At 37.8% G+C, this 25,271-nt stretch overlaps 1 protein-coding gene across 6 annotated transcripts in view; it reads left to right on the top strand.

Moving 5' to 3' along the window:
• Positions 1 to 25,271, top strand: part of LOC107860796 (transportin MOS14) — a 76,270-nt gene that overhangs the window by 23,999 nt on the left and 27,000 nt on the right. For 5 of the 6 annotated variants that reach the window (XM_016706274.2, XM_016706276.2, XM_016706275.2 and 2 more), the window contains 8 exons: positions 1,181 to 1,315; positions 6,501 to 6,581; positions 18,235 to 18,348; positions 18,583 to 18,662; positions 19,315 to 19,450; positions 19,877 to 20,026; positions 22,841 to 22,926; positions 23,611 to 23,798. In XM_016706274.2, coding sequence (XP_016561760.2) covers positions 1,181 to 1,315; positions 6,501 to 6,581; positions 18,235 to 18,348; positions 18,583 to 18,662; positions 19,315 to 19,450; positions 19,877 to 20,026; positions 22,841 to 22,926; positions 23,611 to 23,798 — 970 coding nt within the window. The remainder of the gene's footprint in view (positions 1 to 1,180; positions 1,316 to 6,500; positions 6,582 to 18,234; positions 18,349 to 18,582; positions 18,663 to 19,314; positions 19,451 to 19,876; positions 20,027 to 22,840; positions 22,927 to 23,610; positions 23,799 to 25,271) is intronic. The other variant, XM_016706277.2, reaches the window with a different exon arrangement.

The following is a 25,271-nucleotide window of genomic DNA, read 5'->3' as shown; positions in this document are numbered from 1 at the left end:
AATATCGTGAATGATAAATTAATGTACAACACACTTTTAGGGGAAACTTATGTATTTTCTCTCTGAATATTGTGAATATGACAAATTAATGGATAACACACTCGTAAAAAGTTTTGAAATCTTACAGTTCAAGAGAAAAAACTTAAGCAGCCTACTGATACTTGAAGAAAGAGAGCAAGTGCAGGCGCAGATGCTGGAGAAAGAGAGAGAGCAGGTGCAGATTTTATGTTGAAGAGTAACAAAACAACGCGCGGGCTTTTTCAGCAAATAAATTAATATTTTTAGAAGAGTTTGAATGGTTTTAAGACTCTTTCAAAGATCTGATTTGGTCAGATATGTCCAGACCTATTAAGAGATTTTTTTTTTTAAAAACAAATGCACTTAATGGGCAGAAATCTTAACCATTTAGGTTCAGACCCCATTAAGTGCAAACAAATGAGGACTAAATTTTCTAGCCAGTTGGTAAATAAACAGTGAGGCTTTGATACCATTTTTGAAGAGAAAAGAAGAGAGGAAAACTCTTAACTTGCTTGGACTTGATTCTTTATAACTCACAGGAGAGTTGCTGATAGGAATTTATTTGGCTACATGTACTAAGAAGAATTTCCTAATTTGTAGGATTTCTATCCATTATGATAGAAAAATAAACAATATTCCATAATATTCCTGACTTTCAATAATAACCTCAACTCAGCATGCTTCACTGAAGGAATTTACCAGCAATAATGTCATCGGTTAGCTGGCAGAATTTACCATTTAATTTTGAAGACTCGTAGCTTATTTTGTCCTACACTAAGGGATTCTAAGTTATTTTTTTCTTAATTTTTTATCGCCCTTTTTCTCGAGTATGTTTGGTGGTCTATATAATTTGGTTGTTAGAGGTTGCCTCTAAAATTTGATTAGTGGACAGGTAAAATTTTTGCTCATGCTTTGATGCCATCAATATAAACATATTGTACTATAGTTGTAGACTAACCTCTTTAAAATAAGCTATAAATCATTTTGATGAACTAGTTTCAAAATGATTTCCTTGGCTAGCTTTCAGTGAACTTCCATGTACTTGCTGTTAATTGCTCTAGTGCATAAAAGTAATCTCAAACTAATGCCATCTTTTCCTTACTCTTTTATTTTCTTATTTATTTATTTATTTATTTTATATTATGGGGCTCGACTTAAACAGGTGGACAATTCTACCTTTTATGGCGAGGGTGTAATGGTTGACCTCCCTGACACCCTTGAACAATTCAGGATGAACCTGACGGAGCTTTTGGTGGATATTTGTCAGCTTTTAGGTTCTGCAGCATTTATCCAGAAGGTGTCATTGGGTTGGCTTATTACTTTGTGCTGTTTTAAATAACAATGAAGTTGATTTCATATTAGTTGCACTTCGAATCTCTAAGCATGTTTCTCATCTGAAATAACTAAAGTTATTATGCCCCTTGTATATAAGGTAAACTTTGTGCCTGTTGTTAATTAAAATTTTATTACTTGATGGGAAAAAGAATTGCTGGCAAAACGGATAAGATTCCATATATTTGTCCAACCACCCCAACTAAAAATGTGTTGAATAATTGATTTATTTAAAGGGGATTAAATAAGGATCGTATCAATTTAACTCATTATAAAAATGTATAATTTATAAAAAATGGATAAACAAGCAAGTAACATGGATTCCATGATTTTAGACTCTATCAACAAGTTTCGTTGTTTTCCAATCTCCCCTAACATTGAAGAAGTGGCTAGAAGAATTTGCATATTTAAAATTACAAGATGCTCTATATTTTTGTTGGTTAATCGTTTAACTGAATTTGTTTCAGCTCTTACTCTTCTCATAGATAGGAAATAAGTGATAAAATACTACTGCTTATCTGGACAAAGTTCATCTCTAGTCTCTCAAAATCTCTTCTATTTGTTCCCTTTAAACTACCCGCATAAGAGATAACACCACAAAATTCCATGCGCTACGTCTTCTCCTACTTTCATAACTCCAACAGGCCATAACCTTTTTTACTGTGCCTGGCATCAACCAAAAAATTCCAACTCGTTAACCATATAAAACTCTCCCACCATAATCTCAATGCCAATGGACAATGAACGAGGAGGTGGTCGATTTCTTCACTGGCAACCTTATATTAAGCATCAACTGAGATAAGTGATCTTACTCTTCCTCAAATCCTACTACTGTATCTCAACAGTAAACTTCTCAGTCCTTATAAGTGGCTCTCCAACAGGTTTCTTTAGCTCACAGAGGTGGTTACCCCTATCACCTTTCTTGTTCATACTTGTAATGGAGGGACTCAACAACGAGATTACGATTGCAAACAAAGAAGGTTGGTTAAGGGGTTTTGAAGTTTCTAGAACTTGAAAGGAAAGTCTGGGGATTACTCATCTGCATTATGCAAATCACACTTATTTTCTGTGAGGTTGAAGAGGAACAACTTAGAATTAAGGTTGATATTGGTCATTTTGAAGGAATGTCTCGTCTACATGTGAATTGGAGGAAAAGCTTCCTCTATCTAGTCAATGTTGTGCCAAACATGGAAATGTTGAAGATGGTTTTAGGGGGTGAAGTGGGTACCCTGCCTACCATTTACTTTGGTTTGCCTCTGGATGCAAAGTCCAAGTCTATGAAAATTTGGAATGGGGTAATTGAGAAATGGGAGAAGTTATCAATAGGTTGGATATCATCAGTAGGAAATTTCTATGGCAAGGGAACAAAGAAAAGAATGGCTACCATTTACTCAAATGGCAGGCAGTGACCATTGAGAAGAGAACTGGGTGTTTGGGGATCAAGAACTTGTAGAACCAGAGTAAAGTTCTCAGAATGAGATGACTCTGAAAGTATGCTACTGAAAATCAGAATCTATGGAGCAATGTCATCAAGAACAAATATGAGGAAGCTGATAACCGGATGACAAAGGAAGTCATTACTCCTTATGGTGTCAGCTTATGGAAGTCGATCAGAATGTTATGGGATGAATTCGAAGTCAACACCAAGATTGAAGTGGTAGATGGAGCTAAAACTATTTTTTGGAAAAATGATTGGTATGAAGCAGGCAAGATGGAAATCTTATTCCAGATATATACAGTCTAGTTCTACAGTAGCAAAGCACAATAGCTGTATTGTGGACACCTCAAGGGTGGAATTTTGAGTTAAGGAGAAATCTCAATGATTGAGAAATTCCTAGAGTTATAGAATTTTTCAACACTATTGACCAGTTTAATGGCTTGGAGATGGGACAAAACATTCTAAAATGGCAAGGAAATAACAAAGGAACTTTTAGAGTAAATACAACTTATAGGAAACTTAACCAGACAAACCAGCTATTACTTAGATGGCCTTGGAAACATATTTGGAAAGCTAAAATCCCACACAAAGTAGCCTGTGTTGTTTGGTTATTGGCAAAAGAATCTGTGTTGACTCAAGATAACCTGATGAAGAAGGGAATCCCATTGTGCTCTAGGTGTTTTTTCAGTGGAAAACTGGAGAAATAGGGGTCTATCTTTTTATACACTGTAGGGTCACTAGTCAACTGTGGAGAATATTTCTCAATCTAAAAAATATAGCATGAACTATGCCTGGGAAAATTACGGAGACTCTAAAAAAGCTAGGAAGAAGCAGGAGTACATGCCAAGAACAGGAACTATTGGAGAATACTTCCCGCTCTATCTGGTTGACAATCTAAAAGGAGAAGAACCTTAGAGTTTTTAAGAATGTAGAGAATAGTATGCAGCAAGTAAAGCTGAACTGCATTTTGACTTTATATTTTTGGTGTAATCAAATATAGTCTAATATATATACTCTAATGATACTGTCTCTATCATTGATGTCTTAGACTCATTATAGGGATAAGACAGTAGATTTAGAACTTTTGTAAAGATGGTTTCAGTACAACCCATGTACTGTCTTACATAAATAGAAACAATTACCAATTTCAAAAAGGAAAAAAAAGTATAAAACAACTTTCTTGGTACTTCTTTGAGAAGAAGCTTTCTCTGTACCTTGGGGATCCAAATCACCCTATATGGGAAGTCCACCTCCTCCTTGTTCAAAACCTTTTCATAATTGGATTTGACCTAGAATACTCCATTATTGCCCCATTCCCCACCTCCGTACATCGTGGCTATATTGTCGTATATATTGTTTATGAAGTAAATCGATTAAACTTTGGAGGTCTGCTGCTACACTCTTCCTATCCCTTCATGATATATCTCCAGAAACCACATCAAAAGGCGAAGTGATATTTTTGTCCTCAATACTCCTTCAAAGATCTGTATTTATCCACTACCATCTTTTTCCAAAGAGCATGTTCCTTTGTCCCATATCTCCATAACCATTTTTCCTAAAAGGCTTTATTGAACACTTTTAGATCTTTAGATCCTAGGGACACTGCAACACTTAAAAGTCGTGATGGTCTCCCACCTTACCAAATGAAACTTCTTCACCTCGTCTGACGAATTCCATAAAATTTTCTTTGATGTCTTCCCAACTTTTTTGTGATGCAAGCTGGTGCCTAACAATGAGACCTCAACATTACTATTTCCTCCGAGTGAACTAGTGAATCCCCTCAAGTAACTGCATTTTAGAGCTTTATCCATCATCCTACTTATCGTCTACATAACTAGAATGAACAACGCGGAAGATAAGGGATCTCCTTGCTTTAGCCCCCTTAAATTGCCAAAAAAGTCGCACGAGTTGCCATACACTATAACTGAGAATTTAACGGTAAAGATTTGCTGTTTGATTCATCTTCTTCATCTAACTCCAAGCCCATCCTCAACATAATGAAGCTCCAGGAACTCCCAATTTATATGGTAATACTCGGTACTCCTTGCTTTCGTCTAGAATCAAGGTGGTTAGACAAAACATGACTCATCTTCGGTTCACCGAGGACATGACCCTAGATAGGAGAGCATGCAGATCGAGGATTAGGGTAGACAATTAGTAGGTGGTCAAGCATTTCTTTATTTCCAGTGGTAGAGCAGTGTCCTATTCTGGGGCACCTATTTGTTTCTTTATCAACTTTATCATTATTGTGCAAGCATTATCTTATTCTTGATTCTATTGTTACTTTTTTTTCTTCTACTTTAGTTATCTGTACTTTTTTTTTTTCTGGAACTGGTAACTTTGTATATATATATATGTAACAGATCAGTACATTGGTTGAAGCAACAACCATAATTATGGAATCCTACAATCCTATCTCTATAATGAATCTAACACATCAATAATAGAGACAGGTTCATTAGACTATTATACTGACAGTACTTCTCTTTCTTCAATATTGTCATCACAGCGTTTTACTCTTCCGTTTCTTTCAAATTTTTCTGAAAAGTGATTTTCTTGAGCCAAGGGTCTATTAGAAACAGAGGTCTGCGTGTACCCAATCCTCCCTATACCCCACTGGGTTTTTAAATTGTTATTACTAAAGTAGCCTTCTTATCTTCTTTTGGAAAACAGGTGTGGTTCTTGAAAACAACATTTTTAGTTTTCTTGGTTGGGATATTTCATTGAACACTGGGCAGTTCTAGTGAAACCCGAGGTGTAAGCTAAAGAAGGCTGCATTATCATGGGCTTCTCTCTGTATCTAGTGTCTTCCTTTCACTAAAAAGTATAGAGTCTGATGTATATTTACCAGTTGATTTTGACCTTTCAAGGCTGGTTTCACCCAGTTGAGAAGGGATGATACGTAATGTTGTGGGTGTGATGCTGCAGATTTGGGCATGTCCGTCTATAAAGGTAGAGGGTTTGGTAGACTTCCAATGTTATATGATTGGAAGATACACTTGTGACGTCATTGTGGGAATCAAGGATCTGAAATAAACGGGGATGTAGCAAAAATCATAGTAGCTCACGGTGTAATGATGCTCTGGGATCGTTTTAAATTTAGAAACATGTGTTGCCTGTGGTATTGAACTACTGTTTTATCGACTATTTATCTTTGTTCAAGTTTAGTAAATAGTTGTTTCTGATTTCTACAATTCTTTTGAGTAGCAACCATAGTATAATCCTGGAAATTCCTTCATAGGTTTTTCCTTGGTTTCCATTCTTGACTCAAAAAACTAGAATAGATGATTCCAGAAATATGTAAGCTGACTGTAATTTGAACCTAACCAGAGAAACAACGATTTCTTTTTAAGTCGTTCATCTTTCAATGATTGGACGTATGTTTTTTTGCTTCACACTTGTATTTTCTTTGTTGCTTAGGTCTGTCACCTCTCCTCCTTCTTGTCCTATCAACGCTTGCACCATCCTTTTACCCTCAAATCTTAAACTTCAACAGAAATATGCAAGAACTATCCATATCTAGTTTTCTACCCAGTATTTCCTCATCATAGTTTTCATTTACTGCTAAATAATGATCTTATTTGGTTATTTCCCTTTTTAAAGTTTTTTTTTTCACCTTTTGACAAGCTTTCAAATATTTGTTTTCAACTTAGCAACTTTGTTATCTTTCTTCTATTAATCAAATGACTTTTGCTTTTGTATTCAATACCAGATCATCCTTGGAGGTTGGACCAGTAACAATGTACATATTCCTTGGAAGGAGGTGGAAGCTAAAATGTTTGCGCTTAATGCGGTTAGTACTGTGAACCAAAACCATGGCCGTAACATATGCATTGTTCTGCTCTCATCTCCTGCTTAATGCTTTATTTTACTCAACTCTTTGTCGATTTTGCTAATTAGCGTTAGGATAAGGTTATAGTCTAAAGCAGAATATAAGGAACAAACATAAAGGAGAGCCAGTAGAGAAAACAAGCCATGGATTCTTTTCTCGAAATCGCAGGAACTACAGCACATTTTACATTGATAACTCATGCAGCTTTGTGACAGGCAAAGGGTCAATAGTTTGTAGCTAATACCTACTTTTAATTGCATCCATGCACTAGGTGAAGAAGATCCCACTTATGTCTGGTTATAGAGCTCGTATACTTAAACTGTCATTAATCAAAGTTTTGAATTGCTTATTTTAGATGTTTGGAAGTGCTAAAATAATGTTCTTAAAATCCAAATTCTTATAGTCCAAAGCTGAACTACGTAATAATTAGGGGTGTGTTTGGTATGAAGGAAAACATTTTCTGGAAAACATTTTCCATGGAAAACATTTTCCTTCATACCAAACACACCCTAGAAGTTGAATTTTACCTGCTAACATTTAGCATTTTTATATAAGGTATCCTCATAAATTGTTTGATAGATTTAAGGTCATGTGGTCTATTCTTATGACATTTTTTTGACAGTAAAATCTATGTCAAATCTATTTTATCTTAGGTTAGGTGTTCACATCTTTCCTTAATAAACCCTCAAGTAAGTGTCCAGGTGTACTTTTAATTAATTCGAATCATTTTCTTTTGTGAAGATAACATTTGTATATATTAACTGATCCAGTGCATCCCATGCACTGTAAACCATATTTACAGCTTATCAAAAATATTGGAAACTGAATCTAAATCCTAAACAGAACCTAGGATGTCTATAATGGATCCAGTGTCCTCTAAATACATTTGTTTGCACCAAAAACAAAAAAGTCTGATGCAGTTTAGTTTGATCATTTGAAGATCACTGCTCTTGCTCTCAAAACATCTAGCATTTCTTTCTTTCCAAACAGTTCACCAAATACATGCTGGGACAATCCTCCATCCATCTTTGTCTGCAGCTCCCGCTCCTGCTTCTTCCTAACTGTAAAGAAAATTTGTAATTTTGTTAGGCATAGCCCAAGCAAAACCCCGAAGACGAATGAAAATCCTCCAGAGTTGGCTACTAATCTTGCAGTGTAAAAACAGATGGTTGACTGTCTCAATCTCTTCCCCACATAGATAGCATATGGAATACATGAAGAACTTCTTCTTCTTGAGATTTTCTTGTATCAATAATGCTTCTCTTGATAGAAGCTAAGGTGAAATAGGCCACCTTGAAAGGGGTTTTAGGTTTCCAAACCTGCTTCCAAGGCCAAGGAGGTTGATGTCCACCTTGATTCAACAACTTATATGTAGAGTTTACCTTAAATGTGGCTTTGCTATCACTGCTCCACCACAATCTGTCATGCTCATTCCTTGTTCCTTTAAACTCTTCCAAGTTCCTTAAGAAATCAGCTACTCTTATTACCTCCCAGTCATTTGGTTGCATTCTGAAATTGAAGTTCCACCCATGTGGTGTCCATAATTCTGCTATAGTCCTTTGCTGAAACAATTCCAAGTTGTAGATATCTGGAAAGAGATCCTTCCTTCCTCATGCCAATTATCCTTCCAGAACCTAGCCTTGTTTCCATCCATTACTTTAATCTTTGAGTTGCTTTTAACTTCATTCCACTAGTGTCTAATAGATCTCCAGAGGCTAACCCCATATGGCGTGGTTACTTCTTTAGTCATCCGTCTATCTTCTTCAGTATATTTAGCCCCAATCACTTTCCTCCATAGCAGCTGGTTATTGTTTGCATATTTCCACAACCATTTCATCATGAGAGCCTTACTTTGAATTTTCAGGTTCTATATCCCCAACCCTCCATTCTTCTTGTCAATTGTCACTAATCTCCACTTTGCAAAATGAAAACCTTTTCTGTCTTTACTACCTTGCCACAAGAGGGAAAAGAGACATAGCGATGGACCTATAACCCTTGAATTAGAAGGAATTCAAGTAAGCGGGGGAAAGTTTTGGGCCGATACAATAATAACTGCATACTTATCTCATAATGTGAGATAAGAATTAGGAATTCGCCATTTTGTGAAAATTTTTTGTATTCTTATCACCCTCTTTCAACCAAAGTGTTCTTGATTTTTGTCTCCATGAGATTTCCTCCCTTTTGATCATCTCTTCATATTTCAACATCAGTTCGGCTTTTCTAGCAATCTTCTCACCAGTGAGTATCTTATCTTCCCTCCCAACATCTAAGACTGCCAGTTGTTCAAGCAATTTTTTTCTCTGAATACCCAGATTCCCCTCTTCCTCAGTCCTCCATTTTTTTAGCTTGACTTTTAGTGCTTTTAGCTTGCAAGCCAGTATGTAATCAGGTTTGCCTGCGAAGTTGAAAGAAGACCACCAACCTCTAACTCTATCAATGAAGCCCTTTGATTCCAGCCACCAATTTTCAAGTTTGAAATAACTCTTGTTCCTCTCCCAGGATCCACCAACTAAAGCTATGGGAATATGATCAGAACTCATTCTTTGCAGTGGAATCTGCTTTAGGTTTTGGAAACTACCATCCCGTTCTCTGAAATTAGGATCCTGTCAATCCTTGATACTACTTCCTGATGATTCTCCTTAGAACCAAGTATACGTTGCATCCTCTAGTTGCAGATCAACTAACTTCATATCTTCAATAAAGTTTGAGAATTCCTTCATACCTCTGGTTCTACTATTGCAGTTCTTCTTCTCAGTCATGTACCTTCATACATTGAAATTCCCACAAATAGCCCATGGCCCTTCTATCAGCCCCCTTACGGATCCCAATTCTGCCCACCATTTTCTTTCTTTGTAACAATGAGGAGCATAAACTCCAGTGATATGACACATGTAATCTTGAAGTTGAGATTCAAATTTACATGTGAGGGAGTAAGTTCCTACTTCCAAAATTTCCCCTTTCCATGTCCTCTCATCCCACCTTAATAAAATCCCCCCTCTTGTCCCACTAGATTCCACATATGCTTGCTACACGTGTTTGGCCAGTTCTGTGTCATTACCCTCCAATTTTGTTTCTTGAAGGCATATGATGCCTGCTTTTCATCCCCATATCATGCTATTCACCAATCTCCTCTTAACTCTGTCATTTAATCCCCTAACATTCCAAGACACTAACTTGAACTTCGTCAAGAACTGGTGCCTATGTTTCTCCCCTTACATCTATTCCCATTATTTTAAAATTTAACATCAAAGCACATCAGACTTCTTAATTCTTGCACTCCCTTTGTCTTAGCCTTTTTGATCTCACTACCCTGTTCCCGTCTTCTTGCATGTCTGCAATTGTCTATCTGTATGAGTAGTTCTGTAGCTTCCTCTTCATGTCTTTGAAAATCGACCTCGGACATTTTTCCCAATTTGATTAAATTTTGCTGCACCCAATTGGAACTTTCTTTTTCTTTCCCTTTTGTGATCAATTGTTGTGCTATTAATGGCACTGCTTCGTCCACCTCCCAATTAACTACCTCTGTGTCAGCAGATTGCTCTGTTGTCTCATTATTAACCTGCTCAGCACCACTGATGTCATAATTTATTTCCAGTAGTTGATCTTCCTCTTCACTTGTTATTAGCAACCCCAGCAACCCCATCTCTTCCCTTAATTGTGTTGTCTTCCCCACTATTTCAGCAACCGGAGCTTCACCATGCATAGTCTGCTCTTCTATGTCTTGAACAGAATTAAACGTGCTCTGGTCTGCTGAGAAACTTCTTATTTCACCTTGAAAATTATTTTCTATCACTTGACCTGCCAGATCTGGGCCTTGGGTTTTTATGTTAGACCCAATGTCCAGGTCCATTCTAACATTCTCACTTAAGTGATTCACGTGCCCTACACATGTTAAAGACACGTTTTTCCCAGTTGAGACCACGTGCTGGAGACTAGGAAAATCCTTCGATTCATGGGATTCTTTTGCATCATCACAGATAGGCACCTCGAGGAACGTCTGGGTAATACTATAGATCGGGTAATTTTCCTCTACTTTTCCGACATCACTTTCTGACAAGAATTCAAATCTAGGCAAGCATTTCGGCCATATTTGAAGATGAAATAAGATTCTATTTCGCGATATAGCCACTTCTCTTGGGATACCACTACCACTATTTGCAACCAGAATCCTGGCTCATTTCATATGATTCTTAAGTTCTGTTTCTTCCTTTGTCGCCACCTAATCCCCACAGATTCCTCCTATCTCTTGGAAAATCTTGTTTGACCAAAGATGAAAAGGAATTCCCACTACTTTAATCCAGGTCTCCTTGGTATTTGCAGATATAGGGGCACACCCTGCTGTTGGCTTCCACCATTCAAGGAGAAAATTGCTACTCTTCCATTTCCACTGGCCTCGAATAGTTTGTTCTGCCATGATTCTATTTGGGAACTCAAATAGAAACATGTCATCATTCAACTCGTCAATATTTATACCAAAAGTTTTCTTCAAGTTTGTTGAGGTCCATCTTCTAATATCGGCTAAGGTTGGTCTTTCCTTGGTCTTCTCGCAATAACCAACTAGGCATCTTCTTAGTAGACTTTCTTCCTGAGCATCCATTTTATCTCCAACCTCAACAATTCCTTTCTCACTTTTGATCTCCGCCTCTCGCAGGTTCCTCGATTGCCATTTGCTATCTTGAATAGTCTGTAGATGCCCTTGTGCTAGGTAATTGCACCTTCTCCCTCCGGCATTTAATGAACCTGCCTATCTTTAAAGCAATATCTAACCACCCAGCATTTAATTTGTCACGTTTTCTAGACGTGATTGGCACCCAGCACATACCACCGACCCGATGAACCTAGTTTCCATACCTTAACCATTAATTAATAATATTCAATAAACTAAATACATATTCAAATAACAGTTTCAAGAAAAATTGCATATTCAAATAATATGATAATTAATTACGAACATTTAGAATTTCAGAATAGTAATTTAATTCTCTTGCCCAAATCTCATACTAGACCATTGAGCATCTACGAGAACTACAAAAACCTCTGGTTTGTAAATCCAATAAGGAAAAATCATTAAATAAATGATAAATACTCTTTTACAAGCCTCCACGGGCAATGTGGTTGCTCACCTTAACAATTGGATCATCTCTAACGCACTCGTCAATTACTAGTTTCAATGTCACCAACAATATCTGTAGACATGCATGTAAGGAGTGAGTTATACGCAAATATAACTCAGTAAGATCCTCAACCCGCTCCTTTGAATACTTCTGGAACAAGGGTTGCAAAATGCAACCACGCAACGAGCATAAAAATGATATGCACAAAAAATATATTTTTATAATGTAGTATATATCAACTCAATCCACATTCAAGGCTTGTCATAAACGACAATGAAGAAACTTAGCCTAAAATCCTGACAAGTCCACGGTATATAATGCCCCAAAGTATACTACTTCAGCATGTATAAGGCCCCTAACACCATGGTATGAGACCATGCCACACCACATATCACTTATTAAATAATTGTCATATTCTCCACAAAAATAACATATATGCAGCTTGTCAAAGATCGTCGATTCTGCCAACCACACGCTTGTCCCAACACATGGACCAGGCATACACATTTTCAAGACTAGAACTACTGTTGGTGGTTCGAATTTGATATCTCAACCCAACTCTTCTATTGTTTCGAGGGGGGGGGGGGGGGAGAAGTGAGTAAGGGCATCAGTGGTGCTGCGGTGGAGTTTTTGGGTATTCTTCGACATAAGAAAATTCCAAATTTCTTTCTAGTGGGGTCTTAACAAATTCTAGTAGCTTGGGGGTTGGTGCAGATAGGGTTGATGCACTTGTTGGCTCTAGAAATGGGGTTTCTCACAAGAATAACTTTATTGAGGAACATAATATTGTTTTGGAAGGAACAGAAGGGGAAATTTGTATGTCCAAATGAGTTGAAGAAAAATGTTTCTTAATTTTGGGAAATTTTTGGGGGGGAAATTTGTATGTCCAAATGAGTTGAAGAAAAGTTTCTTAATTTTGGAAAATTTTTGGGGGTGTCCTTTGTCAGAATGGGGGAGAAAGATATTGAGCTCTTGAATAACATTGATCTAGAGGCCAGAGGGGATGCAAAGTTGGTGGCTAAGTACTTGCCGGAAAAGAAATCTATGGTGGAGGTTCAAAAATTGGAGCAACAAATTGTGGTGTATTGTAGAAGAAATAAAGTGAGGAGGGTTGTTGGTGGGGCTGGAGGAAGCCAGGAAAGGGGGGGCAGTAGTTCTTGATGGATTGTAAAATCAATAGCTGGAATATGAGGGGGATGCATGACCCAAATAAAAGGGCTATCATCAAAGTATGTTTTAGGGAATGGGGGGCTGATGTGATATGCATCCAAGAAACAAAAATGGAAGTCCTACCAGATAGCATTATTAGAAGTGTGTGGGGGTGAAGTATGATTATATTCCAATCCGGGAAAATGCGGAAGGAGTTCTTATTCTTTAAAGCAGGGCATTTGGTCTAGTGGTATGATTCTCGCGTTGGGTGTGAGAGGTCCCGAGTTAGATTCTTGGAATGCCCCTTTTTTTAAGGGGAGCCTTGGACTAACTGGTAAAGTTGCTTTCATGTGATCAGGAGGTCACAGGTTCAAGTCTTGAAAACAACGTCACGCAGAAATGCAAGGTCAGACTGCGTACTATACATTCTTGTGGTGGGTCCCTTTTCCGGATCCTGCGCATAGTGGGAGCTTTAGTGCATCGGTTGCCTTGTTTTTTGGATGACAGGAAATTGGAGAGTGAAGGTTATCAAAGGGGAGCATAGCTAGGGGTGCAGTTTAGAAACACTAGTAATGGTATAGAGTGAGGTTTTGGGAGCATATGGACCTGTGACGGAGGGATCTAAGGAGGTGTTTTGGGAGAAATTAGGAGTTGGGATGAGGAGGTAGGATATATATACCTTGGGTGCTAGGGGGATTTCAATGCCATTAGATAGTCGGAGGAGAGGTTTGAGTGTATTGTGGTGTTTAGGGCCTTGGAGGAGTTCTCAGAGTTCATTGACAATTTTTCTCTTATTGATTTATCAGGTGCCTCTTTCACATGATCCAGGGCGGAGGATTCTTCTTCCGGATCGAGACTAGACTTTTCTTGTGTCTACTTCGTGGGAGGAATTGACTCCCAATGTGATCTAATTTTCTCCCTTGCGATTGCATTTTGACCATTCACTTATCATGCTGGATGGAAGCAGAGGAAGATGGATGAGATCTCCTTTTAGATTTGAAAACATATGGCTAAGTGTGCTGACTTTGCAGATAGAGTGTCTGGTTGGCAAAGGAGTTACATAATGGAGGGGAGGCCTTCTAATAGGCTTTTGAAGAAAGTTGAAACTGCTTAAAAAAGATATAAGGGTGTGGAATAACGAGGTGTTTGGGAGGGTAAAAGTGAGAATGACAGAGATAATAAGTGAATTAGGAGAGATAGAGAGGGCAGAAGTTCCGATTGAGTTAGAGGAAAGGGAAAGGGAGAGGAAAAAGAGGTTGAAAAGGGAACTAGCTGTGTTAGCTTTGGCTCAAGAAGTTAGGTGGAGGCAAAAAACAAGGGTATTGTGGTTGGAGGAGGTTTTTTTATAGGTTAGCAACTGCTAATAGGAGAAGAAACTTCGTTGAGTCTATGGAGGTAATGGGGTGGTGCATGTGGGGGAGGAGGAAGTAGAGGGAGCAATTGTAGAGTTTTACAAACGATTGTTTAAAGAGGAAGTGATTTGGAGGCCTAATCTGGGGGGTTTAGAGATCAATCACATAGGTGGGGAGGTGTGGTTAGAAAAAGAAATTAAGGAGGAAGTGAAAAAGGCAGTAGAGTGTTGCGCAATTGACAAAGCTCCGAGGCCTTATGGTTTCTCTTTGGCTTTTTTTCCAGCATTGCTGGAGCACGGTAAAAAATTAGGCGATGGATACTATTATTGAGTTGGAAAGAGGTGATTTTGAAAAAAGTTTGAATGCTTCGTTCATTGACATCATCCGAGCCTCGAGCATGAAAGTCTATAGGTCTATTAGTCTAGTGGGAAGCATCTATAAGATCATCTCTAAGGTGCTTTCCATGAGACTTAAGAAGGTTCTTGACAATACTATATCCATTTCACAAAATGCTTTTATGCAGGGTAAACAAATTTTGGATGCATCTTTGGTGGCGAATGAAGCGGTGGATTTAAGGAGAGAACAAAGTGTACCAGGTATATTTTGCAAGCTAGATCTTGAAAAGGCCTATGATTATGATAATCAGAGTTTCCAGATGCCATTATGCTACAAATGGGAATTGGGGAGAAATGGAGAAAGTGGATTTATTTTGCATCTCTTCAATGAGAAATTCTGTTTTAGTGAATGATAATCCTTGCGGTTTTTTTGGGAGCTTGGGGGGTTAGAGACAAGGGGGTTACCCTTTACTCCTATGTTGTTCATCCTAGTAATGGAAGCATTGAGCAGGAAATGGATAAAACGGTCATGGGAGGTTTCATAAAGGGTTTTAATGTTGCTGTTGGGGTGTTGGAACAATTTCAGTTTCTCACTTATTGTTTGCAGATGATACTTTGGTCTTTTGCGATGCAGATAGGCCCCAACTGGATTATTTATGCCAAGTCCTCACTTGGTTTTTGGCCTTAAAATTAACCTTGAGGAAGTTGGAACAATTTCAGTTTCTCACTTATTGTTTGCAGATGATACTTTGGTTTTTGCGATGCAGATAGGACCAGGACCCACCTGGATTATTTAGGCCAAGTCCTCACTTGGTTTCAGGACTTTAAATTAACCTTGAGTAAGTGCGGAATCATTCAAGTAGGAGAGGTGGGTGACATTGACTCTCTGACTCAAGTTTTGAATTGCAGGGTTGGGGCCCTACTTACTACGTACCTTGGATTACTACTAGGTGCTTCGTAAATGAATTTTACAATTTGGAATTTGGTTATTCAAAGGTTTTAGAAAATATTAGCAGGGTAGCGGGAGGGGTATTTGTCCAAAGGTGGAAAGAGTTGCTTATTAAGAGTACTCTATCGAGCATCCCTACTTATTACATGTCTTTGTTTGAAGCTTCAGCTTCGGTCTCAGGAAAATTGGAAAGGATCCAAAGAGATTTTCTTTGGGATGCAGCAGATGGGGCAAGGAAGTTTCATCGGTGAAATAGGAAATTGTCACTCTCCTAAAAAATGGGAAGGGCTTGGCATTAAAGACTTACAGGTATTTAACAAAGCTTTGTTGGGTAAGTGGCGTTGGAGGTTTGGGGTGGAGGAGAAATATGGGGAGAGAGGTAATAGTTGATAAATATGGGGCTATGGATGGGGAATGGAGAGCTAGAGACGTGAATATGCCCTTTGTGTGTGGTTTGTGGAGGAATATCATGAAGGGATGGGATGATTTCAAAGTAAACATCTCATTCAAGGTATAAGATGGGAGGAGAGTAAGATTTTGGATTCGAGGTAGGAGATGGGAGGAGGGTAAGATTTTGGGGACATAGGTGGTGTGGAGACAATTTATTGAAAGAAGACTTCTCAAGCCTACACAGAATTTCTTGCCAAAGAAACTTGACAATAAAACAAACTTGGGAGACACTAGGTGGAGAGATTTTTTTGGTTTGGGAATTTGAGATTTAGGAGGGACTTCCACGACTAGCACGAATGGGAAGTGGCTAAGTTTCAAAGATTGTTGGACATACTCCATAAATAAGCCATAACAGTAGATAACCTCGATGCTTTGTGGTGGGATGTGGGGAAGAATGATATGTTCTCCGTCAAGTCTTATTATGAGAAACGTTTGATTAGAGAGGTAGATGCTTTCCGTTGTAACACTGTTTGGATACCAAAGGTACCGAGAAAGGTGAGATTTTCATTTGGCTAGCTACCCGAGGGGTGATATCGATGGCGGAAAATCTTAGAAAGCGACAGATTGGTTGTATCAGTTGGTGTTATATGTGCAAAAGAATGGGCGAGGATGTGGATCATCTTCTTCTTCATTGTGATTTTACTATAAGGTTATGGTGGGATATGTTTAGTTGGTTCGACATTTCATGGACAATACCAAGAACTGCGAAAGAATTGACGACATTTCATGGACAATACCAAGAACTGCGAAAGAATTGAAGGTTAGTTGGAAGTGCGGGAGAAGGAGGAGCAGACGCAAGGCTTGGAACGTGGTTCCACTCGCGTTGATGTGGGTGGTGTGGGGAGAGAGGAATAGGAGAGCTTTTGAGGAGGCAAAATCTAGCTTTTCGCAGTTGAGGAGTAGCCTTCAGTCCCTTATTTTCTTTTGGTGCTAGAATTCCAAGTTGTATAGGAGATTGGGTGGAGTTTGTAGAGAATCATTTATTATTGTAGATTCTTTAGTTTTTGGTATACCCGTTGTATATGGCCAGCTTTTTGGCCATGTTTATGAATGAAAATACGTTTACCTGATAAAAAAACAGGTTTGAAAAGCAAGCACCAAACTTTAAAGTCTCAATTACCTCAAATTCACAACTCAAATATCCATTCCAATAAATCAAAACTATGTTGTGAGTCTCTGGATCACCCCAAACTACACAGCAATGGAAACCCTTAGGTCAATGTTCTCTTAATTTTAGAACAAGTTAATCTTGCAGTCAATTTCTCCTCAAGGAGAGGATTCTAGAACACTATTCAAAATTGAATTTTGATAACGTTTGCCCTTTCAAATAAATGATTTATGTTGAAGAAACCTAGGTCTAAACTTTCTCCATTCCTCATTTTCACCATAAAAAGTCATCCATAATCACGCAATAAACTTAAATAAAAGATTAGGAATATTACCTTGATGATCTGAGACGAAAATCCTTATTTTTCTCTTCTCCTTTCCTCTCTTTTCTTTTCTCTTCCAGTGTTTCCTTTCTTGCTTCTGCTGATTCTTGCTGCATCACTCGTCTGATGCAAGCCATCAGGCTTTTAATTCTTTATTTTCTTTTCTTTTGGGCTTGACCAACTTTTTGTTTCTGGTCTATCAGAAACAATCTCTTTACCTGGTCTGCGTACAGTCAACCCTCCCTAGACCCCACTTTCTGGACTACATTGGGTATGTTATTGTTCTCTTTTACCTCTAAATTACCCCTCATTAAATTGGGTTATTACAATTAGCCAGCTCTCTTCTCTCCTGCTCTGCATCAGATCTTTGTCTGTGCCACGATGTCAACCATTAAATTCCCCGGCATTGAACAATCTTGCGATGTAATAGTAAGTGATTGAAGTGACTCCTTCCTTTGTACACTCCTTTGTGATCACATTGCTTCCTCGAGATATCTCTAAGTAAACCCTTCTTACATTCTTTTGTTTTGTTGGAGTACATACATGATTTTTCAGCCATAGTTTGTGATCATGTACTTGTATTTTCTGTGGAGACCTGTTTTCATCCTCTTTAACTGTGCTGCATGATTTGATTAAAAGTTCAGGTAATTTGACATGTGTGTCATGCTTTCTATGCTCTCCTTCGGCTTCACATGTGATTTACATGATCAAATCATGTTGTTTCTCTGTTAATGATCACTTCACTGATTATGCTTTTGCCTACTGTTTATTTATGTAAATGATACAGACTTGATTATGCTTGGAAGTTCATTGTGTGATTTCTTTTCTTTTTCAGATAGCTGAAGTTATTATCACGGAGGCCCAAGACATTGATTTCTCTTTTGTTATTCACTTGGTCACAATTTTATCTAGTAGGCCACAAGATGATGCTAAGGGCTTCATGAGACTTGTATGTGTTATCTTACTTCATTTTTCTTGTTACGCTTATCCTTGTCGCAAAAGGGGGATGCGAGATTAGATCAAGTTGTTAGGAAGAAAGAGAAACATACTGTAAATTTTCTAGACAGTAATTCTGGACTAACTATTTGTTTCATTAGGTTTGAGTTATGACAATGTTTATTACTTTTTGATTGACCTCCTCCTTTCTTTAATTATGTTCAGTTTCTTTTGTTTGCTGTTCCAGGTATATAAATCAGCTGCAGAGGTTGTTGCTTCCTATTCGAAGTGGCTATCTTCTTGTAAAACTAATGCCAGATCTTTGCTGTAAGAATTCTCTTTCCATATTCTTTCAAATAAAATAGAAACCGAAGATACAGTGCTGAAGCAGGTCATGTCTTATCAATGTAGGTTTTGTTTTAGTTTCTTGATGTATTTTTAAGCAGTAGGAATTGGTTTCAAACCTTTTTGTATTGACGTATTGCAAAGATGGACACAAGTATGAGAATGCACATCTAGACACCTCAACTTGGTTTAAGTTGGCCTCGTAAACAAGCGTGAAACCATGTTACTCACGCGAAATGCCATGTAGGATGAGTGTATTTGAGAAATTAGAAAGCTTCACCAGATGGGTCTGGGGCTTTGTCCCCACAGCATATGTCTAGCCCTCTCGCAAACTTCCTCTTTGAAAACTCCCGCCTCACTTCTTCATTCCATGGCGCTCCTATTTGGTTATAATTGATTCCCTACATCCTGTTTTTCACAACAATACTTTTTCTACAGTTTTATGTATAATACCATGAATTGCCTTCTCATCATACTCTTCCTATGACAGTCCTCGTGACCCATTTCTTCGTTTTTTTCCCATTATCTAACACATACCTCTTCTTTTCCCTTGTTTTTGGGCGGACTTGTTGTACCTTGTCCATCAGTATCTCCAGTTGATGTTGTATTGATGATCTTTCTATGTTATTTTCAGATTATTTCTTGCAACGGGCATCTCAGAACCTTTTTGTTCAGCAGCTTGTGCCAGTGCTTTGCTCAAGTTATGTGAAGATGCTGCTACCCCTATGTATGAGCATTCAAGTTTGGAGATCTTGCTTTGGATTGGAGAGGTTTGTCCTATAAACTGTATGGTGTTTCAAAATCTTTTTACTTGAAGATCCTTGGTCTTTGTTCAAGTAATTTTGTATTGCAGTATCATTTCAGGTTTTAAGAAACAAGTTTTGGTTATTAAGACAATGGTTTGAAATAACGGTCCAATACTATTGACTGGACGTCACTTGTATATGTTCATAGTTTATTGAAATGTAATGAAAACTAAAATTGGAAAGAAAAAAAGCGGAAGATAGTTGATTTAGAGAGTGAGTGGAGTTGATAAACACGACAATTCAGTTGCTCTATTTTGTTTACCTTTTCATAATTCATATAGATATTTCTCTTGTTTCTTGGATCGGGAAGTTTGGTTTATCGTTTATTGGAGTGATAACGTGTAATTGATGTTGTTTCTCTTGTTCCTTGTGTTTGACATATTTTTTTAGAGTTTGGGTGAAAGGCATTTGCCTCTTGAGGATGAAGAAAAAGTATTCAGCGCGATTACTTTGGTACTTGGTTCCCTTCCTAACAAGGAGCTGAAGAATAATTTGTTAGCTAGGTTGGTCTCGCCTTGCTATGAAGCTATTGGCAAACTAGTAAGTTCATCTTCTTTGTTTTCTTGTATCTTTGTCATGTTATGAACTTGTAATAGTATATAACAATATTGTGGTTCTACAAAGAGTGTTGTGTCTCTCTTTTTCCCCGTAGTGTTTTCAAGTTCTTTCAAAAGTTTGTATTAAATAATCTTGTTTGAGTTGTGTCATGTACTCTCTTTCTATGTTTGCGTAGAGTCTTCAAAAATATCAATGGGTGTGTGTCGGATACTTCAAATAGTGTATTTTTTGAGAATCCAACACGGGTGCGGCAACATTATTTGAGTGTCCAAGCAACATAGATCTCCTTGGTGCAATACTGCCTAAAGTTATGTCTTATTGCTGGGAGTGCCATTTATGGACCAATTATCACCTTTCATAGTCTTACAAAAAAAATTTCATATTTTTATAAAGTACTATAAAAACAACATACCCATTGTAATTCCACTAGTAGGGTCTGGGAGGGTAGTGTGTACCCTATCTCCCCCTACCTTGGGAGGTAGAGATGTTGTTTCCGATACACCGTTGGCTCAAGAAAATAACAGGAGTAAAGAAACCAAAAAAAAATACTAAGCACGGCAAGACACAGCAATTAGAAAAAGAAACAATAACTACAATGAAATAATGCGATAATTGAAGTATAAGGAACAATAAATAGTAACAAAAATTGAAGGAAAAAGAAACTACAAGAGCAATACTATGACTACTAGTATGGAAGGTTAAGTGAGATAACACTCAACTACCTATTAACCATGTCTCCATAAGTTCCTATCTAAGGTCATGTCCTTAGTTAGTTGAAGCTACGCCATAAGCTACGCCATATCTTGTGCAATCACCTCTACATCTCTTGAAACCATCCATAGCCACCAACCTCTCACACCTCTGCCTCCGCACTAGCGCATTCGTGCATCTCCTCTTCACATATCCGAACCATCTCTGCCCTTTGTATCTTGTCCTCCATCGAGGCTACTCCACCTTGTTTCGAATATCTTCCTTTCTAATCTTATGTTTCCTAGTATGTTCACACATCCATCTAAGCATCCTTATTTCCTCAACTTTTATCTTCTGAACGTGAGAGTTCTTGATTAGCTAACACTCAGATTAATACAACATAGTCAGTCTCTAAGGTGCACAGACTCTAGGGAATTTGACACGCGACCATTGACATTTTTGAGAGTCCTAGCAACAGAGGTTGGTCTAACCACCACTAGAACTTGCAAGTTTTGGTGGGAACTTCTTGTCACACGAGACTCCGGTGCGAGCCTCTATTTCATTCACTCTGCACCAATATGGTGTGTGACATCATCGTTAATCTCCCCATTACTATAATAGATCTAAGATACTTAAAACTTCCTTTCTTCCGGATGGTCTGGGTATCAAGCCTCACTTCCACGCCAACCTCATAGTTACATCACTGAACTTTCATTCCACGTAATTTGTCTTGGTCGTACTCAACCTGAACACTTTAGTGGGCGTTTGGCCATGAAAACCAAATATTTTTCACTTTATTTGGAATTCTTAAAGTTGGAGTTGCGTTTGGCAGTACTTTTTGCAAAGAATATTGAATTTGAATAATCTTTCTGAATATGGCTTATATCCCCAATTTCATAAAACTAACAAAATCGTCCAACTTGACTAATTTACCTAAAACGTACAACTAAATCTGTTCTAAAAGAGTAATATCTCAAAATAGATAGTCACATATTGTCATAGATTAGATCAAATATACGGCTACATCATACAATTACAAATATTTGTTTTACTGTATTTGGAATTTTCGAAGTTAGAGTAGTGTTTGGTTATAATTTTGCAAATTACTTTACCTAAAAAACATGAGATTCTGATTTTAATATGAAATATAATTTAAATAGGTCATTTTATAAAAATAAATAATTTAGAGAAAATTTGGAAAAAAATATAGTGAAAGTGAAAACAAAGTTTTTGGGTGTTTTCCAAATACATGAAAAAACAAATGGCATGTATGTACGTTCGCTCAAGCTCTCTGTTTTAAATAACTTCCCTCGCTGCTAAATGAGGAAACAAACTTCTCTTTTGCACATTATAGACTCACATTAAGAGGTTCTAAGGTGTCCATTTCCATAACCTATGATTATAATCTTCTTCTTGGAGAGGAGTTGAAGCAAGCTATGAGGTTCTTCTACTGGCATATAATTTTTTAATTTGAAGTCCCAAAAATCAAAATAGTCTCTTAACCCATTTTTTTTTTCTCTTCATCATTCAGTGTTATGTTACTTTCTGCGGCCCCCCCTCCAGAATGTAATAAATTCTTGTTGCAACTATTTTGTTTGTTTTGTAGTCCATGCTAGAGTTCAAGGTTCAATGTGACCTTCTTCACACACCATAAAGTTCTACTATCTACATCCATTTTTTGAGTTTGGCTCCCTCTTTCCTTAACCTGTTAGTTTCAACTTTCTCTAAAAATCAGCTTCAGGCGTTACACAGTTGACACTGAGAAGAAGCAAGAGATCTAGGGCACGAGATGTTGCTCCATAAGCATCATGTAGGTTCGTTGGAAGGAGAGAAGCATGAGAGTGTTTGAGAGTGAAATTGCAAAATATCTTATGTTTCTTGTTTTTTTGGTTGAAACACCCACTGAACCCCAATGTGAAAAGATGATTTGAGTTTCTTTGGTAGAGAACCATATTTTGGTATACGGGTTTGTTCCCAGTTTTACAAAACTATTCACCTTAACTTAAAAAAAGGGTTATTTTGAAAGCACATGATGCAGAGTACCGAAATTTTATTAACTGTCCTTTAAGCTTTTACCTTAACTGAGAATGGATCTCTTTGTTTCAGATTGATGAAAAACAAGACCACTCTTTAAGGCATAATCCTGCTTCTTATTCTCAGTTTGCTAATGCCGCAAGGAGAGGTTTACATAGGTTTGAACCTATTACATTAATATTTTTTGCATCTGCATTAGTTCAGAATTCAGATATTTCTCTTATTAAGGTTTTCATGCCATTGCCGACGAGAGCAGTTGAAATACAATATTCACAAATGTTCTGCCATCTTTCGACCAATACACCATCAAGCATTTCCTGGTAGTATGCTATTTATGAAAGGAATGCGATAAAATTTTACCTTCTTTTTCTCCCAAAAGCGCAAAACCTGTTATGAAACGTCTCATGCAAAATTGAGTCATAATAGAGCATTTACTTTGAAAAGTGAATCAATCCCTTCCACATGACTGATTCAAAAGAAAGATATTACAAGTGATATTATGAAATGGTGTTTTTGTTGAGAACCCTTCTGTAAGATAACAACCTAATCCTTCAATTGTTTTCTATTTTTTTTCTTAGAATTTTATCTGCAGTATGTGTATTACGATCACGTGTATTATTCGCTGCTATACTTTTTACCATTTTGTTCTCTAAGTCTGTCTTAACTACCACGAAGAGTCTAAAACAAGGTATTAGTGAATATACATTCTGTAAAACCACTAGTTCTATGAAGGTTGGGAAGAGTCTAAACTTTTATTTTCCCCTTAAGAGACTTCTATGAATCACTTGCTGGTCATTTCCATTTGTACACCTTCCTAACTGAAGTCTTGGCTGATTGGTTAGGTTGGGAACTGTATTTAGCCATCTGTCAACAGAGTCTTCTGCTGGTTCGGATTTGGATGATCCTCTTGTAGCGCTACTAGGAGTATTCTGGCAAATGTTAGAAAAACTTTTTCAGTCGGAGCACATTGGAAATGCGATTCTATCTATGGCAGCATGCAGAGCTCTTTCCCAAGCAATTCAGTCATCGGGTACTTCTTTTCTATTTTTTTTTGTTTTTTTTTAAATTAAACTAATATTCAGCTTATTTGATGAAGGTGAAATTTTCCCCAAGATCGACAAACTTACCAATTACGACTTTTTGATTTCCATATCTTTTTTGAGAAACTGTACTGTTGTATTCTTCAGCATTAGGAATGCTGGTCACCATCAAAAAATGTTACAAAAAAGTAGGAGTAGACTCTAACTTTGCAAAGCACCTAGGAAATCAACCAACTCTTCTAATTCCTCTATGTCACTAGACAGTTCCGTTTCACATCATGGACAGACCTGGTCTTGTCTTCAAAACACTTTTCATTTCTCTCCTTTCACACTGCCCACCATATGCATGCGGGTATTATCCTCCACCATTTTTTTTGACTCTTGCTTCCCCTCTTCTAATCCAACAGCTCATCAAATCAGCTGTATGCTTGGGCATTCCATTTCCATATCTATACAAGTAAATGTGATGTGGCTTTGCTTCCTTAAAAATCATTTACATGACTTGGGCTGCATAGTCAGACCCAAAAGAATTAATGACTGACTCCCCTTTATTGGGATTTATCTGCTGACCTACTATTTGTTCTTCATTTAAATGAAGCATGTGCACCTCACATGCTCTAGCTCTAGAGTCCCCTCCAGCTGTCAAGGTCAGATTCTAGGGATAATTAGTATCCGTTAGCCTGGGGGGGAGCTGACTCGATCAGATTCTTGGAGCTTTTAATGAAGCTCTCGATCTTTAATGCAGTGTCCTTCCAGCCTGCATTTATTGGTAACTCATTAAAGCAGATCTTCCCCCCTACTTAAAGGACACTACACTCATGAATCTCCCAAATCGATTATGTTTTTTTGGCGGGAGTGCTCTACATCCTGATCCGCGGATCTCCATCTCCCTGGACTATGTTCCTTGTCTCTAGAGGCCTCATTGAGATTGAAACTTATCCATTCTAAGCATCTGCTACTCTATGTTGCTTGGACTCTTCAAAAATGTCAACGGGTGCGTGTCGGATTTGCCAAAGCTAGTGTATTTTTGGAGAATCCGACACGGGTGCGGCATCGAAAGTGAAGAGTCCGCGCCGCTTAACTGCTGCTCATTGTGGACCTTCTCATCAGTTTCCAGCTTTTCTCGACCCACTCACACCAGACACTGTTATGTTATGATCTTAAGTGACATCTAAAACTGAATTGCAGAAATTAACGACACAATACTATTTTGGGTATTTTCTGATAAATGGAAAAATAGACAAATGGAACTCTAAAATAAGGTATTGGAAACTACAATTAATGGATAATATTTGAATAATTCCCCCTAGTCACGATACCCGTAGAATGAGATGAGGAGAGAATTTAGAGAGAGGTCGAAGAGAAGACAAAAGAGAGGGAAAGATATTCAGAGAAGAAAGCGAAAGAGGCGAGAACGAAATGTATCCAATATTCAGTTCCCTCTTCTCTCCCCTCTGATGTGT

This window comes from Capsicum annuum, chromosome 2 (assembly GCF_002878395.1).
Source record: "Capsicum annuum cultivar UCD-10X-F1 chromosome 2, UCD10Xv1.1, whole genome shotgun sequence".
Taxonomy (NCBI): Eukaryota; Viridiplantae; Streptophyta; class Magnoliopsida; order Solanales; family Solanaceae; genus Capsicum; species Capsicum annuum.
Note: the sequence above shows the minus strand (reverse complement) of the source record. Positions and strands in the feature narration are given on the sequence as shown.